The sequence below is a fragment of the Chaetodon trifascialis genome, chromosome 1 (assembly GCF_039877785.1).
Source record: "Chaetodon trifascialis isolate fChaTrf1 chromosome 1, fChaTrf1.hap1, whole genome shotgun sequence".
Taxonomy (NCBI): Eukaryota; Metazoa; Chordata; class Actinopteri; order Chaetodontiformes; family Chaetodontidae; genus Chaetodon; species Chaetodon trifascialis.
Genome location: NC_092056.1, coordinates 3,260,742 through 3,278,742, shown reverse-complemented (window position 1 = coordinate 3,278,742; position 18,001 = coordinate 3,260,742). Strand labels below are relative to the sequence as shown.

Genomic DNA, 18,001 nt, shown 5'->3' with positions numbered 1-18,001 from the left:
TGTCTAACAGACTTGCTGAATACATTTATTTCCCCATAAAACATTTGCAAAGATGATTGTTGTAATATTCAGAACTCCGTTCACGTCCACGTTTTCTGTCTCGCAGTCTCAGTTAATGCTGCCTCACATCATTAACAATAATAATGTGAAACTAGCTACAGTAATAAATAAAATAAACATTGCTCCATAGCGCTACTAGTGGTCAAAGTCATGCTCTGCAGATCATAAATACTCGCTTTCCCGAAGCTGATTTGGCTAAAAACAAAGTGCGACTCCACGAGAGTTTTAAAAAGAGAAGAATCAGCCAACAGTGAGTGTGAGTGATTTTATTTACAGTTCAACAGTCCTGCAGATCTGCTCGCTGTGCAGAACCTTCACCACATCTAAAAAGGACCTTTGCACATGTGAATAAACTGTTATAAAATGATTTCTACAAAGGGCGGGGTCAAATGTACACGGCCCCAGATTCTGCAAAATCATTCATTTGTACAACTTTAAAACACGACGACGATCCACAGATGAGCGGCAGCTTTTTGACCTCGAGGTCGGCTCGACCACATTTTCCACATGAAAACAGTCGGTTCACTTTTCAGGGGGCAAAGTGCAGCTTACTGACCACCAATCACATGCGAGGTTGACATTCATGAGACCTTCAGGAGCTCGGGGTCCTCCGTCAACCATCGCGTCGGTCATCATCAACACACGTTGGATCCAGAATCTGTTTGGTCTGAACTCCAGGCTTTGCTTCTCAAACACGCTGATATGTGCTGAAACTGTCAGAAAACACACGAATCGCTCCGTCTGTTCCTGCGCCATTAGGCGAGAATCCCTTTTTGGTTTTAATTTGATACGATGGAGGTAAAGCTGCACTCAGAGCTTTTTCACAGACATTTGATGGTAAAAACAAACATAAAATCTCAATAATGCACTTTAGAGAAATCACTTCACCTGCTCTGAGGTTTAAGTCATTCATTACTACCACAGGCCGAACACAAACATTCAATAAGTGGTTGTAAAACATAAAATCCGGCTGGTTGAACAATTTGTACCACAGACGAAAACAAAAGCACAAACTCAGATATGTAAATAATTCATGACCACGGGGGTAAAGCTCTCTTCCTCCTGAAATATCAAGTTTGTGAACATTTTGCTGCATGTTTCCTCATCGATTCGGGATAATCAGCTACAAACCGAGTGTTTCTCGTCCTGTCAGACTTCGCTGTAGTGGTGTCAGTACGTAAATTAAGTAGAAATACATCCCAGAATTTCCCCTTAGGAGCTGTAAACCTCCAACATGGCGGCTAAAAGGTCACCGCCTGCGTCTTATTTGGTTTAATATTTCAGAGCAGCTTCTGCAGCTTTAGGACAAACAGAACGGTAGTGAGTTTTCTCCAAACCTTAAATTCACCCGCCAGCGTCAGTCAAAGCAGAAATTCATGTAAACAGAAACACTGAGATTAACGAGCAGCAAAGCGAACCGAAAGGACTCGTTGATCACACGATGGAGAAATATTTAAAAGTGTTTCGTAAACTTTACGTTAGGATGAAATGAGCAGTGCTGTGATTGGTTGAGGCAGCACAGCGGACGTTAGGTTCAGATACTGGACTAACATTAAAGGCAGCTTCAGAAGTGGCTTCAAACATCCAAACTAGGGCTGCAACTATTTTCATTATTGGCCACTTAATTGATTAATCTGTTAAATGTTTTGTTTATGAAATGTTCGCAGTCTTTAAAATGCACAAAAAGCACGAACCTATGAAACAAATGAAACAGGTTTTATATGAATTATCGTCCAGCTAACTCAGATATTCAATAAAACAGCAGATTCTCAGCCTGGAAACACGTGAATAACGACTGAAACGTTGCAGCTCTAATTTAAACGTCTTTTTTTTTTTTTTTTACTAGACACATGATCCAAACAGCGACACGTCTTCAGTTTGCTGGAGGTGAGCAGTGAGCGTTCAGGTCGACGACAGCGACCACACGACAAAACACGACAATAAATAAAGCTTACTTTGTATAAATAGAGTTCAAGTTAAAATATTGCTAATATTAGTCTTCATATTCTGTACGACTATACAATATAAATGCTGCATCTTAAAAAAAAAAAACCCTCTACTGCTGCGTATTTACAGGGTTATTCGTGGACCTTTCACAGGTTTCTGAAGAAACCAGGTGAGCGCTGCTCCACTGGATGAAGTTTATGAACGTTTTCCATCATCGCTTCGTTGAGATAAAGTCTGTAAAGTCTGTTTTTTTTTTTTGTTCGGGGCTACATGACGCTGAACGCTGTCAGCCGTACCTTCTCGATCGCTCGCCGAGTTTCCCGAAACGTTCCCGTAGTGCACATTCAGTCTTCCAACAGGTTTCCTGAGCTCGTCTTAAAGCTGCTCCTGGAGCGAGAAGGTGAGCGTTTACAGGTAAGGCTCTCCGAACGTCCTGCGGCACTCCATCACCCCCGTGCTGGGAGGACGGTCACAGTTATGGGTCAGCTTCACCAGGCTCGGCACCAGGCGGTCGTACGCCAGCTTGTACTCCCGATCGAAGGCGTCTGAGAGAGGACGAGAAGGACGTGAGTGGAGTCTTTTTCTCAGTTTGCTCTAACGGCTGCTCTGATCTGAGCACAGAGATATCGAAGGACTGAACACTTCCCCTCAGCTCTGTGGGGCGTTTCAGCGTCTTGTAAAAATCAATTCATGCAGATTTAAATTAGATCTTAAATCTTAAAGTTGTTGTTTTTTCCTGGAATTAAACATGTGTGTGGGTTTCGTGCAAAAACTAATTTAAGCTTGAATATGAGACAATACGACATGCAGTCACTGAAACTTTAAATATGACTCACCAATATCAATGTTGTCTTTTCCCAGAGCCACCAGGGAGAGGAAGAGGACGTCCCTGTACAAACTCCTGAGGACGAGAGTCGAGCTGCTTTCAGACACTTCGCAGGTTTAACGGGGTCATATTATGCTTTCTGAAGTTCTCCACCTCATGTTTTGCAGTGTTTCACTGTTTATTCTGCTGGTTAGCCTGTTTAACTTAGCCTTAGCATGATGCGTGGCTAGCTACTCCTCCGGGCTGGATCAAGGCTGGACTAATGAGGGACAGTCAGGAGAAGCTGTGGAACATTCAGCCTCATTTGAAGCAGCTAAATAACGAGAGCAGGAGGTTTGATGCCGCTGACCGTTTCTTCATGTTGCTTTCTTTGTGTTTGCACTGCAGCACGAGCTCAGCTAGCATTAGCTTTGTTATACGAAACCAGCACATGAGGGAAGAACTTTCTGTGAATGCTTAAGCATCTCATCCAGAACAACAGCATGAATTTCCCTCACAGTCTCACTTTCAGAAACAATTACAATTAAAATGAGTTAGTATTAGCGTCAACATATACTGAAAGTACCAAAAGTAAAAGTGCTCATCACAGAGAATAATGTATATTGGATTAATGTGCAGCTGTTAAAGGTGCAGTACTAGTAACCTATGAGTAAGTAATCTATAAGACAGATGTGTTTGTGTGGTATATTTCCCTCTGTCGAAGTATAAAATAACTCCTGATACTGACATTAAAGAACATGAAACTTTACACAGCTGCGTTTCAAGAGGTTGACTTCCCGTCGACTCGACCCTGAACGCAACACAGTGTTTCCGGAGGTGAGGTCGGAGGTGAATGAATAAGTAACCCTGATATGACAGCGCTGACCTTTGCCGTTTGACCCCGAGCGTCTGTCCCAGCAGCTGCAGCAGCTGAGCCATCGGCCGGCTGACGTCGTTCCTCTGGATGCTCTTCACCACGCTCTGCAGCAGCTCCTCGCTGAACGGCTTCTCCTCCTCCGAGACCGGCCGGGACAGAGGGTAACCCACATCTGCAGAGACACGCGAGCGTTAGTTCAGCCGCCGTGTGAGCGCGGAGACACGTAACAGCAACACAAAATGAGGATGAAAAGTACTTGGGGCTGGGTATCTGTACTGGTATGAAGCAGTATTTGACAGAACTTATTCTATCCCTTCCTGACTGTGTTTGAGCAACCAGTACTTTAACAACAGAGATCAATCTGCAAAACTCTCACAGCTAGAAGCCTCTAAATAGGAGCCACACACTGGTCCTTTAAGTTTAATATCGACTTTTAAAACAGGAATTTCAAGTTAACAAAGCTACAGATGTTTCCTCACTGATCTACACAGTAAGTCTTTACCAGCTAAGACATTTAAGTTTAGAGGAACCTGATTTATGAGTGTGTGCCTCTAAATGCTGCTGACTGAAAGATGATGGAAAATGAACCACTGAAATACAAACTAAAGGTACTCTGGAGTACCAGCAGGATGTGTCTGGTGTGCAGTACCCAGCCCTTTAAGTACTACAACAGCGTCCATCTTTAAAAGTTGCAGAATAAGACTGGATGTCCATGTCAAGCGAACACATTCACCAGAGATGCAAACCTGCATTCAAATACAGAGCGGAGCTGTATTTGAGACGAACACGTTCCACGTCAGCAGTGTGGACGCGATCGTCAGATTTCACACTGCAGAGACGTTCATTCCAAACACGGAGACCACGAAAAGTAAAGGCTGACGACACTGCAATGCATCACGCAAAGACACACACGACAGAGGAGGCGGCAGCCTCAGACAGAGCGGGACACACACAGCTGGACTCGTGTGGGAGTCAGCAGCAGAGAAGAAGACTCACTCTCTAACAACAGAGTACAATTAAGTCCTGGAAGACAGAGAGCAGACAGAGCCTGTTAGCACAGATCAGCGCCGCCTCCGCGCCTCCTCCGACACTAAATAACCAGACGCCAAGCCGCACACGTCATTCAAGGAGCTCCGCTCAGAACTCCAACAATGGAAAACTGCAGAAAATGTGACAGAAATGAGGGGTTTATATTTGTTTCATGACTTTTCTTTAGGAAGGCTTCAGTTCCTTCAGCGCTGCCATTTTTAACCTCTTCAGTCGCACTCGATGCAAGTCATGATTTATTTACTGCGCCTGTTTCTGCTGCACTTCGTCATATTTTGTGCCACTGGAGTTTTTTAATGCAGAAAAACTCAAAACAAAACAAAAAAACAGCTGGATGGAAACACTTACACAAAGTTTCCATCCAAATTTAACACCAATTCAAAACAGATTTCTAGAAAATCAGCAAAAAAAGTAAATTAATGCACATTTTCTTATGCAAATTACAGTCAAGATAAACAGCAGGTGGCGCTAATTCTCCATTCAGGTGCCATTAAAGCGCTGCAGAAAAACAGGAAACAATGAGATGACGTAACTGAAAGAGCGCCCGTCAGACCTCAAATGAAGGAAAACAAAAGCACGTGGAAAACGTGACGGACGGACGACATTTTCTTGATCTCAGTCTTCTTCTGCTGAATGTTCGCTCACATTTCTGTTTTTCTTCTTCTGCTGCTCTGAGGATTCTGACGTTTAATGCCAGTTTCTTCAGACTTCCCTGTAAAAACCTCCCTGTACCATGAATTGACTGATGTGACTCACTGTATGTGTTCCAGAGGATGTAGAGAGGCTGCAGCGGGTCCTGGTGCAGCTTCAGGTTGTCCCACAGGATCTGGATCAGGACGTGTTTACTGTCCTCTGACATCCAGTGACGAGGAACCTGACGAGGAGCCAGAGAGCGGGACAGTCAGTCGCCTGTGTCCTCCTCCTCCATTACCATCCTCTACTTAAAATTTACTTCTTTTTTTTTACCATAAAACAGGGCTCTTTTTGATTTAATCACAAATTAATTAATGATTACAAAAACAAATGGAAATTACCTTGAAATAATATAAATCCAGGTAAATATAAGATTGTATTTTAAGCGTTATTTGACAGAATCAGCAGCTCATTTGACTTTTATTAAGCAAGAGGAATTTCTTTACTATAAACTGGAGACGTCACTGTTTTCAGGTGCATGTGGGCACAACAAACAGGTGAAAAACTGTCAAAACAATTATTATAAATATCATTATGTACAGTACGACTGTGTGTGCGTGCTGTCCGACCTGGGAGTCTCTGTTGCAGTGCTCGGAGGTGAGGATGAGCCCAGGCAGGTTGCTGGGCAGGTCCAGCCGTCTGAAGTACCAGACCAGGTTCCAGTAGATGATGGGATGGTGGTCCACCATGTCGGCCTCTGTGATCACCGGGTCGCCCTCGTTCTCCAGCAGACTCTCCAGCTCCTTCCACAGCACCAGCGGGCTCAGGTAGGGAACCGTCACCGGCTCCGGGTTGTGGAGCCGCCACTCCATGCTCAGGGGGTCCTGGGTGGGACAGAAGCGAGGCAGGTGAGATAAATCAAACTGGAGTTTTCTGGTCTGTCTGTAAAATGTATGAAACCTGTCTTCAGATCTGCTGAGCCGTGTAAACTTCAGGCTTTGACAGAGTTTCAGCTCAGCAGCACCGAACAACTTAAACACTCGAACATCAGCGACGTGAGCTGAGACGCACCGTGGCTTCATTGAGGCGGCTCGGCAGGCTGCCTGAGGTCGGCACGCAGCGGTTGAGTCTGGATGTTTCCTCCAGAGGACCGAAAGCGCTGACGCTGCGGGCCATGGGCGCTCCGGGGGACAGCGCCCCCTGCCGGCGGTCCGTGGGGATGTGGATACCCTGAGCCCTGGTCGAGTGAGTCCTGTGAAGACGGCCAGCTGGTAACACAACTCAACTCAAAGATCAAGGGCTGGTTTGGTTTCACGTTTTCAGAAATGACACATGGACAAAACAGGATCTAAACGTTTCGATCACACTGACGATATTCAGCCGAAACACAAAAAAAAACACAGTAAATCACAACGTCTGGGCATCAGGATATCAAGCACGGTTCAAGCCTGTTGTTCACACATTTCATTACCTCACACACACACACACACACACACACACACACACACACACACACACACACACACAGCTTTGTTAGGACCAGGTGCTGCAGATAATCTCACGTCGCTCTTTTACAATGCAGATGGGATCATGTGGCTGCAGTTCCTGCTTCAAAAGCATTGTTTAATCAGACAAAGTGGAACTGGCTGAATGAAGATGAGCTGGAGGGAAATAAAAATCATGCAGCATCTGCGTCTGGTTTTCTGGTTTTAAAGCTCTGGGACTGAGATGATTGTCAGCATGTCGGCTGCTTTCAGACTCACACTGCTAACATCAGTCAGCGCCTCGCTGACATTAAACTAGTTTTCAATCAGTTAATCAACCAACAAGGTACCACATGGCTTTTTGTGTGCGAGAAGACATTTAGCAGACAAGGACAAACAATAAACAGTCAAATGTTATGTGCGCCGTCTCCTCCTGTTGTCCTGTGCATGAGCATGAGCGCCACCTGCTGCTGATTGGCTGGAACAGCGTTGTGTGGCTCACTCCTCTTTGTTTGTTTCCCATGATTGACTGAATATTTCAATAAACTCTGATAACATTTCTGGGACAAAAACACAGTGTGCAGGTGTCATCATGTCTGACATTATTTAAGCTTTTTGCTATACTACGTTTGGAGGACCAAAAGACGTGTGGTTATTCTACAAAGGAAGCACAGGTTCTGCAGGGTCACAGAGATTTGTGTTTCAGCTCCTCCTAAATACAAAACACACGACTCCACCAATTCATCACTGCTCTCCTTAAACACTGCTGGACTCATGATGGACAGTTTTTTTAAAGGAAACTGGCTCTGCAGAACCACAGATATTGTTTTTTTTATTCCACACATTCCTCTTGTCAAAACCTGACGCCTGCATTACCCACAATGCAACTGAATCACAGACAGTTTGGTCGGATATGTTATGCTAGCAGTGGCTAATGTAACCCCACACTGCTAGCCTGCTGGCAGAGACGAGGAGCAGCTATGTAAATAACGTGATGTACCTTCCACTCGCTGAGCAGTCCTGGACAGCAATCACAGGGGAGGGAGGGGAGACAGCTGTGGTCGGACAGGGGGTGGACAAGGTGGACGTCCCTGTGTCCAAACCTGTGGAGGCCGAGTACGACGAGGTCATCGCCTCGTCCACCGACGGGCTGCCCTTCAGGAAAAGCCTGCGGAGGGGAGAGAGGAGGGGTCAGGTTTTACATTTACATTCAGGAAGGCCAAAGTCAGGTGACTATCATCTGGACAGAGACGGTGATGGGCTGAGTGTTAAACTCTTATAGGGAAACATTCGCAGTGAAATCTAAAGAAAGATGAGAATGAGAAAAGAGAGAAACAGCTCCATCCAGCAAAGTCTTAAAGCTACAGATCCTGTCATGAGGTGGCAATACACAATAAAATCCTTCCATACTTGAGACAAAAAATACATTTAAATATGTTCCAACGCTCAATACATTTAATAAATAGGTTTTTTATGAAGACAGCAATTAAGAAATCCCCCTAAAAAGCTGATTTTTGCAGCGTTTCAGCAGATCAGCACTAAGTCGTCGTCGTCTACCTGCCGGGTCCTCGCATGTCCCTGATCTCCACGTTGAGGAAGGGCAGGAAGGGGTTTCCACAGAAGGGGCAGGTGGTGTTCAGGTTGGAGTCGTCCGCCGTCCAGCCGGCCATGATCTCCTCGTCGTACACCAGGCAGTCGCACGTCTTACAGCGAGAGCAGCTGGAGATCAGCAGCTGGACGTACACACACACACACACACACACACACACACACACACACACACACACACACACACACACACACACACACACACACACACACACACACACACACACACACACACACACACACACACACACACAGACAGAGGCAGGTGAGTTGACAGACCAGAGCTCATCAGGACTGTTTATTTCATTTTTACTGCCTTCAGAGCACTTTTGAAAGCTCTTATGTACGTTTCCACTGTCAGCAGGATTATTTGTCACGGCCTTGATAATATTTCTTATTGATTAAAGGCTGAGGATAAATTTATGGACGCTGCACGTGTTAATTAAACACAGCACTGTACCACCGCCGTGCAGTCTGCTGCTATGCCCTCAGATTCATCATACTGTGTTTGAGCTGTTGCAGCCAAAAATACCAGCGAAGGGAAACATTCTGCTGGGGGAGAATCTTTATGATTAGTTTGCAAAGCAGTTTGTCATTCCTGAAAGTTATGAAAGCTCTTTCTAAAATTATTCGTTCGGAGCGAAAAACCATGAAAGCATTCATCCCTGGAGCACGCGAGCATCAGCCACCAAGTGACAAATCAACGCCAAGAAAACTCTCAGCTGTGAAGAAGATGCTCCCTGCTGCAAGCGAAGCACAGAGTGGAAAAAAGAACTCACAATATACTTTATAAGGTAGAATCAGGAAAACACAGCCAAGCTTTGACTAATGTGACATGATACTGTAGCTGAATTTCCATGCTGCAGTCTCACCTCCATGGCGTAGTTGTTGAAGATGCTGGTGTTGCTGGTGTAGCGTGAGGAGCCGAGGTCCGACTTGTCCGGCAGAGGGAAGCCCGGAGGCGAGAGGACGCATCCTGCAGGAACACATGATGCGTCACCAATAGATCATATTTGTGGACAGAGTTTTGAGATGTGACGCTTGGAGAGCTCTTGGCAATGGCTCGACTGTTTTTTGTTGCGGGTTTATCAAAAGCATCAGCAGGAGCTTCAGTTTAAAACTAACGATCTAAAAGCTTTAGTTCACTAAAGCCTGACTGAACAACTGGATGAGGCTGACTAAACATGATAACTAGGATATTTGACACAGGAGTAAAATTAACACGAAATGAAAAACAGATGACAAAACGAGCACTGCCTCCTCAGTCAATACGACACCTTCACACCAAGTTTCGTGAAAATCAGGCCAGTAGTTTTTCTGTAATCCTGCTGGCAAACAGACAAACAAACCAAACCAAAGCGTAACCTCCTTCACGGAGGCAACTAACAAGTGAAATTGTTTATATATCGTTTCTTCATCGCTCTTCAGACTTCTCTGAAGTCGGATTTTGCTGCTCAAACTGTCACTGGTCCCTCTTACCAGGGAGCAGAGACGTGGGTCTCCTGAGGCTGGAGGCTGCGGTGGGGCTGTCCAGTCTGCTGCGGAGGGGGCTGCGTCTGGGGCTCCGCCGGGGCCCCATGGGGCCGTTCCTCTGCGGCGAGACCACGGAGCTTTCCCCACGGTCCTCCTCATCCAGCAGGGAGGAGCAGTCCGGATCCCCGACCCCGAGGGAGGACACACTCAGTCGGTCACCGTGACCGTCCTGGATGATGAGAGGAGGCAGCAGGTTAACGTCGTCTCAGACTGCACAGGAGGCTCATGTTTACACTTTAACACACAGCAACGGAGGTCCAGCACTAAGAACTAAATCAAAATATGGCCAAGTGCAACATCCAAACCACAAGAGCTGCAATTTTTGGGTCAAATGTGTCACAACACAGAATTATAAATGAAGCATTGTGTGGTACAGAAAGCTCCGGGCTAAAAATGAGACTCCTCAGACACAAAGGAGCATGTTTGTTTGGTCCAGAATACAGTAAAAATCACACCGTCAACATCATCATTTTCATGTTTTTCAGTGAGAATGAAATGCAATAATTAACATTCCCACTAAAATCATGATTAATATCATAATTTCAATCAAAATAGTCTTACTGTGACTGTCTGGCATATTTTCAGCCCTACAGACAACAGAGGGACCAATAAAAACTAAAACAGGCAGGAACCTCGAGCAGAACCAGGTTCTGGGTGGACGCCATCTGTCTCGACTGGACAGCTCTGCAGTTCATCAAAAGGCTGGCACATACAGACAAACCACCATTCCTGCTCACATTCACTCCAACAAGCAATTCAGAGTCCCAAACCTGTGTGTCTCTGAAGTGTGGGAGGAGGCCGAAGCCCCCAGAGAAAACCAGAAAGAAACTCTACATGCTGCCCTCAATTCTAGAAATATTCCACAAAAACACCAGAAAAGCAGAGTAATCAGCTGTTCAAGCATTTAAAATTCAGCAAACCCACACACTTCTACATTTCAGCTCCGTCTCAGCTGAGAACGAAGGATCTGACTCCAGGTTAGCCTCTGAAAAGTGTCGTAGCGCTGAAGGATTTTGGAAACGCAGACGGAGCAGAGTACACAACGTCCACAGGAAGAATTCTGTCAGACCCTCAAAAGGCCACAAGATGGCAGCAGCTCTCCAAATTCAGCTTTGTCCTAGACAGCTGCTTATAGGAGAGCTACAGCGTGCGTCTCAGACAGATTTAGTACAGTACTGAAACACAAGCACACAGCGTTTCGCCCATTTACTGCAGATTACACCTGCAGTGATATTACTGAACACTAACAGATGCGTCTGATAGATCACCTGTTTGCAGCTCTCAGAATAAGATTCACATCTCAGACTCGCATTATAAGTTGATATAAGTGATCTTAAGGCGCTTTGCATTAACACACAACAGTGAGCTGACTTTTGACTCTGTACCTTGGTAGGCGTGGTGTATGTGGCGAGACGGGAATACCAGCGGCTCGCCTTCTCCGCCACGCCCTTCCCAGCAGAGAACACACTGGTCTTGAATACATCAAGCGTCGGTGTGAGCAGGGTGTCCAGAGCGAAAGAGGAGGAGGAGGGTGAGGGAGACGCCAGGCTCGTCCTATCTGTCCTCTCCCTGTATGGGCTGGGTCGGGGGCTGGGGCTGGGGGTGGTGCTGGAGCTGCGGCAGGGAGGCGACGACCACAGGCGTTGGCGTGAAATGGTTTGGGAGGGCGAGGGTGGGTGGAAGGTGCGAGAGCGTGGTACTCCAGCGGTCCTGAGGGGGGAGCTGTGGGGAAGGCTGGCTCTGCGGGGGGCAGAGAGTGAGGAGGGGTGGAGGAGGAGGGGGCTGGCTGGGTCCTGCAGGTCCAGACTGGGTGTGCGGCTGCTCAGCGGGCTGCCCATGTGGTTCATGTAGAGCTCGATCTCCCTGGCGAGGTGCCTGCGGGCGTTCGGCGTGCTGGCCTCGTCCCCCTCCGGGTACTGATCCTCACTTTCCTCCTCGACCTGTGACTCTGCCGCCAGGAGGGACAGGGGGTCGTAGCCCATCTCAATGCCTGTGCGCTTGACAGCTCCTCTGGACATCTCGGCGGTCATGCCACCGTAGCTGGCGCTGCGTTCGACAGGTTTCTTATGAGGTTTGCTGGTTTTGTGAGAGCTGACGGCCGTCCCCGTCGCAGGCTTGTCCAAATCCAGGTCCTCCAAATCAAAAATGGCCTCTGTATTAGTTCTGTCCTCATCACTGGAGTCCTGTCCTTCTGTCTCCTCTTCCTCCTCCCTGTGATCACGACTCCTGGCAGCGCTTGCCTTGGCAGCCACCCCCTCTAACCCCCCCAGAGCCAGCGAGCGAGGCCTCTGATTCTTACTGAAGTTGGTACCAGTGAGAATTTTGACGTCTGCGCCCAGGTGTCCCGCGATCTTATCTGGATCGGTCTCACCCTGGCTCATACCCAGCCCCAGGACGGTGGTGCCACTGCCGCTGCTGCCCACCGTGTCGCCGCTCAGCCGGCGGCCCCTCACGCCCTGCCAGTCAAGAGCAAAGCCGCTGCTGGCGCTGCCCACCACCTCCTCCAGAGCGCTCTTATGTCTCCTGAGCAAACTGTTGGTCTGGACCTCACCGATCTCATCCAGGGAGGAAGTGAAGAGGAGACCTGCAACATGGCCTGAGAGAGAAGGAGGGGAAGAAGACTCATGCAGTTGTTTCAAGACGTTACAAAGTGGGAGAAGCTGTTTTAAGCTTTCCGACATGAAGGTCTCATCCATTATCTGCACAGACAATATGAAGCGATGTTGGACAACATTAATGCAAAATACAAAAACAGCTACTGCATTAAAATATTACAGTCTTCAAGCCTTTGCACATACATTAACCACCACCCAGGAACATCTTACATAGAAACAATCACTGTTGCACAGGCTGCTAATGATGAGCAGAGGGTAAAGACGCTGCTCTGCAGAGGAGATAACACATCCAGCAGTTCAAAGCATATCACTTTCACATTCTCAGAACAAGTCAAGTGTTCTTAATATGCTGCGGCTCCGATTCTTTCCTCTGGCTTCTTCTCCATCGCTACAGCAGCTGAGGCTCACGGATGCTGAAATAATTCAAACTGAAGGTCTGTGTTTTTATGTTGAGGAACATGATGAGCACTTCGTTCCCAGCTCCTCCCCCTACTTTGCAAGACTGCTGAATCTCTTTAAGTTTTGGTTTTTACCTGCGCTGGCGGAGGTTTTGGGTTTACAGGACGAATCGTCGTATGGAAAACTGCTGCGAACAATGCCACGGGACTTGAAGGAGGGGTGGACCTCCACGTCCAGCTGAGGGAGGCAGTCTTTACTCCCCTTCGCGCTCTCTGTCTCCGACACTACAAACACAAAAATTACAATTTAAAATCAGTCTTTTTCTACTCTGTGCACAGCTAAAAAAGAAATCCACTAAAGGACAGCACATGTATGAAATGCTTTGATGTTGAGAAACCAAAATGAATGAATCATCTGTGGACGAGACGGAAAGATCAAGGCAGAGGAAGGGGAAATCCCGCGTGGCTGCGAAGCTGCCAAGAACTTGTTTTTTAGAAGGTACAGTAGACAGACGTATCAGGTGACATCAGATCAGACTACTGACGGGAGCTGCAGTCGCTCTCCTTCTTGTCGTCTTTGTCAGGGGCAGCGTCCTGGGCGCCGGCGTCTCCTCTGCGAACCTCCTCTTTCGACAGTGAGTTATAACCCAAATCTGACTGATCTCCTGGAGGACAGAGAGAAAGACAGATGAAACTCAGTGAGAGGGACACAACAGACGCTGAAGCCTCTGACATTAAACCACAAGATCACAGAAATATGAAATACAACGCATGGAAAATCTATGCAGAGGAACAACTCAAGCTAAACATTTTTCAGTCTGCGACATCTCTCCTATTACTGAACAAAGCGTTCAGCTTCGAGGGCAAAGTCCTTTATTTACCAAAAAAGCCTTTTGGTGTCTAAAAGATGTGAATATATCGTAGCTTCGCACTGTGGTAGAACAGGCAAATGAAACATAGGTGAGAGGAAAAACTAAAGGTGTTTCTTCCCTTTCATCAGCTCAGTTCTGGGAGGCACAGCACTGCTGTGGGGAGGAGAGGAAAGGCAGCTAAGCTGTGCTGAAGAACAGAATCCTCCTCAGGGCACGCACAGATCTACAGTTACTGTAAGGAAACTAAGCGCAGCTTCACAGCTGCTGATGAATCTTAACTGTGAAGACTTGAACTCTGCGTCACTTCCGGACAACTCCTCCATCTGTCTCTGAAACTTCACCAGGTCTCCAGGCAACCAGCTGCCTGCTGACCTGTTCTCCTCTTTCATCTTTCCAATGAACCTCGTCTCGTCTAAATAAAACATGAGGCTGCGCAGCTCGGCTGTAATACAGTACGGAGCGACTCGCCGCTGATGGCGAGTGACAAAACTCGTTCCAGGACTGTAACAGTCGATGAGTTGCGCATCCAGGTCCTTCCCTCCTGCTGTGCTGGGAGCTGTGGTTCCCTCTCAGACAAGGCGAAGTCTCCCGCTGAGGTGCTGTCTCCATGATTAAAATTATTTCCGTAATCAAAAAGAATGTGCCTCTGGGTAATTACTCGCCATAATTGACAATGACAAATCACTCTGTGGTGAAGCGAGGAGCGAGAGTGAGAGAGGAGCGAGAAAAGAGGGATGAGCAAGAGAGGAGCAGCAGACTGTGATGTGCCGGATAGAGAGATGACACAGAGGAGGAAAGAAAGAGGAGGCGAGACCACTGAGACGAAGAGGAACAGAAGAGCGTGACGATGAAAGGGCTGACGAACGGCGGAAATACAAAAAAAAAAAGCTGCGAGATGAGACAGAAAAATGTAACCAGAGAGAGACAGACAGGCAGGCTGACAAAGAGGTTTACCTGGGTGGAGGGTGGCTTCTCTGAGCTCAGAGCCCCCCCAGTGTGAGTTGGCCACCGGGGCCCTGGCGCCCACGCTGCCGCCCCCATGGCCGGCTGCATGCAAGGGCAACACAGGCAGGGCCAGAGTGAAGGGCAGGGTTAGGGACAGAGCAGAGCAGAAACCACAGCCGCAAAACCAGGGAGAGACATGGATGGACAACGGGGGCGGAAGGAGGGTGGAAAACAGGCAGCAGGTAAGGAGGTGTGAGAGGAGGAGGGGAACGAGGAAGAGGCCGGTCGGAGAGCGGGACAGATGTGGAAGGAGGATAAAAAATGTCATTGAGAGAGAGGAAAAAGATGTAGAACAAGACGGCTGCCTGTGAAAGACCGAGTCAAGCAGCAGCCATGTTGAGTGTACCTGTGCTAGATCTATCATCAGTGGGGTCTACTTTGACGGAGTCAGCGGCGTAGGGGCCCTGCTCGGCCAGGTTAGTGTCGGCCGAGCTATCCAGGCTGCCGTGACTCACAGCGTCCAGGTCGCTGCCATCTGCCCAAAGACAACAAGGCATTAAAGGAGGCCGGGCGCCCTTCTGCTCCACAAGAAGCGTCCCAATCAGTCCGTGTCCTACGGTGTTTTAATACCATGAACAAAAGGTAGTTTGACTGTCTTTCTTCAAGAATTTGATATACGCAGTAAGAATGATTAATAGCATGAGAAAAGACGGTTTACGAGCTTAAAAATACATCATACATAGAGTTGAAACATGACAAACTTCTTCCAAATAACTACTTTTTCTTGATGAAATCACCAGGATAAAACAGAGCTTTGCCATTTATTCAGTTTCCTATCACTTCCTAGAAAGGCCGTGCTGTGGAGCTGTGATAGAGACGAACATTTACATGTAAATTGGGGCTAATTAGAGTTGAAGACTGACTCAGTTCGTACATTAACAATTAATTAATTCCAAATATTTCCTACCATAGCCTTGAGACCCTTTTAATCAGTGCAAGAAAGCATGTACATGATTTAACATATATGGAGAATTAAGCTTCCAATAATTAACTGAATATTTTCTTGGGTTTAAAAGGAGTTCAGCAGTAAATTCAAGGAAATCCCTTTAGAAATCAACACAGGCTCAGAAACGACCTTATTAATAATCGAATAACTATCACATTGCCCATATTTTTCTGCCAAATTAAAGTTATTTCCAGGAAACTTCCCTGGAAAGTACGAACAGGACATGTAAATTAAATGTCGGCCGGTTGCTTTCACCTCTTGTGTCACCATGATGTGTGGGATGGGAGCGGCCTTAGAGGCTTGTGTTTTTCATGACATTACTCATTTTGTTTCCAGTAACATGTAAAAATGAAGAGAAATCAAACCGGGTGTTGTGAGCAGATGAGTGTGCTTTACAGGAAGCCTCTTTCAAAGTGAATCACGGCTGAACTCAGGAGGAGCGTTCAGGAACACAATGCATAGGGCTGCTAACAGGGAGTATCTTAAAAAAGCAGGGATTAGCAGGACGGGGATTAGCGAGCACTGGGTGTGCAGGTGTTCTCCGGCATGCAGGGCACTTCAGTCACACGTGCTGAGACACTCGTGTCTTATGGTTCCACCTTTACGACAGCTTTTTCGACCTGAATGTGACTGTGTGAGATTATATTTGTGTGCTTGATCATCATCAGTTTAGATCAGGTTCAATGATTCATTCTGATTAGCTGCTAGTTATTTAAACCTCACACACGTTTACCAAAAGTTCCCACTTTGTTGTCTAAAGACTGAACTCACTTTTATTCTGTTAAAGTTATTGTGTGTTATGAGTAGACTGATGCCTCTCACATTCAAAGCTCTTCATAATTATACAAGCTTCAACACACCTGAACATGCCAGTCACTGTTCTGGGAGCAAGGCTTTGTGAACTACAGGAAATAGAGCCGTGAGCTGCTGTGAGTGGTGATGTCTGTAACGACAGATGTGACAGAGCTCCCTGCGACTGGCCAGAACGAAGCACAATCTGGACTGACGGCCATATTCAGATATCATTTATGTTCTTAAACTAACGGTGCATCAGTGCATTAAAGTGAAATCCAGATTCAACAGTAAACAGACTTTCTGTGAGTGTTTGCAGGCTCACATTGCTCTTCTCGGACGTGCAGAGTGTCGGCGATCACAGTTACCTGACAGAGGGCTCTGGGTGAGCGGAGCGTGGCGTCGCAGCGCCCGTTTGAACTGCGCCACGCCCAGAACCACATTTCTCAGCTTCATCCACAGGAAGTACCCTCCTCTGGTGCTGGACGGCCACGTGCTCTCCAACACCGCCTGGACGCGGGGGGGGGGGCAGAGGAGGAGGAGGAAGGTTAGATGACTGAAGGAAAACTGCTGCTGCCAGATGACTTTGAAAAGCGTCTGATGGTCTTTTCATGCAGCAGCGTCGGAGTCATTTTCAATTTAAATTGTTAAGAATATCTTCCACCATGAAGTGTTCTTTTACTCATCTACTGAATAAATCACTACACACCACGAGTCTGAATACTATGAGAATACTGTGCGAACTCCAACTTCATTAATTCAGTTTCAACTGAACATTTTGAAGCGATCAAGCTCAAACTGACTGAATCCTGTTCCATAGGAAATCATTGTGAATGAATTTTTCATCACAGGCTCTAACTGCTGCCGTATCAGACCCACAGTCGACATCGGAAAAGGAAAAGGAAAGGCGCTGCAGCTGTTGGTGGCCAAGTCACGTTCGACGGTCTCTGTCTGCTCCTAAAATACACTTCAGAAGCCCCCTGAGAGCAACACGATCGCTATGCCGCTGAGCAGAACTGGCTTCATCGCGCTGGCTGCTCCTGTGTGAAGCTCTGGGGTTGGGCCAGGTGAAATGAGGCTGCCCTCCTGCAGACGTCGTCAGTGACGTTAAGACAACCGAAGCACAGCGATCTGGCCACAGTCCCACTTAATATTACTTAGAGAATAATCGAAGTGTTTGTAAAGGCTCGACGCTGTAGCCTGGTGATGGAAACACCCGGCAACAGGATGCGACATGCTAGATTTCTTTTGTCGCCCAAAATCCATGACATCTTTAGATTTTAGACTTCCACTGAATGTCTTTGAAAGAACAGTCGGACATTATGGGCAACACACTTTTTTGCTTAGTTAGATTAAAAGATTGATATTGGGATGCCCAG

General features: G+C 47.0%; 1 protein-coding gene across 9 annotated transcripts in view; it reads right to left on the bottom strand.

The window, feature by feature from the left end:
* Nucleotides 1–311: 311 nt before the first annotated feature.
* Nucleotides 312–18,001, bottom strand: part of LOC139328981 (C-myc promoter-binding protein-like) — a 63,338-nt gene continuing 45,648 nt past the window's right edge. For 3 of the 9 annotated variants that reach the window (XM_070959085.1, XM_070959101.1, XM_070959128.1), the window contains 16 exons: nucleotides 16,991–17,132; nucleotides 15,231–15,359; nucleotides 13,553–13,672; nucleotides 13,143–13,292; nucleotides 11,380–12,590; nucleotides 9,941–10,163; nucleotides 9,334–9,437; nucleotides 8,411–8,586; nucleotides 7,854–8,021; nucleotides 6,441–6,621; nucleotides 5,999–6,253; nucleotides 5,493–5,610; nucleotides 4,686–4,712; nucleotides 3,699–3,861; nucleotides 2,844–2,908; nucleotides 312–2,552 (listed from right to left, as the gene is read on the bottom strand). In XM_070959085.1, coding sequence (XP_070815186.1) covers nucleotides 2,416–2,552; nucleotides 2,844–2,908; nucleotides 3,699–3,861; nucleotides 4,686–4,712; nucleotides 5,493–5,610; nucleotides 5,999–6,253; nucleotides 6,441–6,621; nucleotides 7,854–8,021; nucleotides 8,411–8,586; nucleotides 9,334–9,437; nucleotides 9,941–10,163; nucleotides 11,380–12,590; nucleotides 13,143–13,292; nucleotides 13,553–13,672; nucleotides 15,231–15,359; nucleotides 16,991–17,132 — 3,369 coding nt within the window. In that variant the 3' untranslated portion in view covers nucleotides 312–2,415. Of the gene's footprint in view, nucleotides 2,553–2,843; nucleotides 2,909–3,698; nucleotides 3,862–4,685; nucleotides 4,713–5,492; nucleotides 5,611–5,998; nucleotides 6,254–6,440; nucleotides 6,622–7,853; nucleotides 8,022–8,410; nucleotides 8,587–9,333; nucleotides 9,438–9,940; nucleotides 10,164–11,379; nucleotides 12,591–13,142; nucleotides 13,293–13,552; nucleotides 13,673–14,833; nucleotides 14,927–15,230; nucleotides 15,360–16,990; nucleotides 17,133–18,001 lie in introns of all 9 variants that reach the window. The other 6 variants (XM_070959094.1, XM_070959136.1, XM_070959111.1 and 3 more) reach the window with 4 other exon arrangements.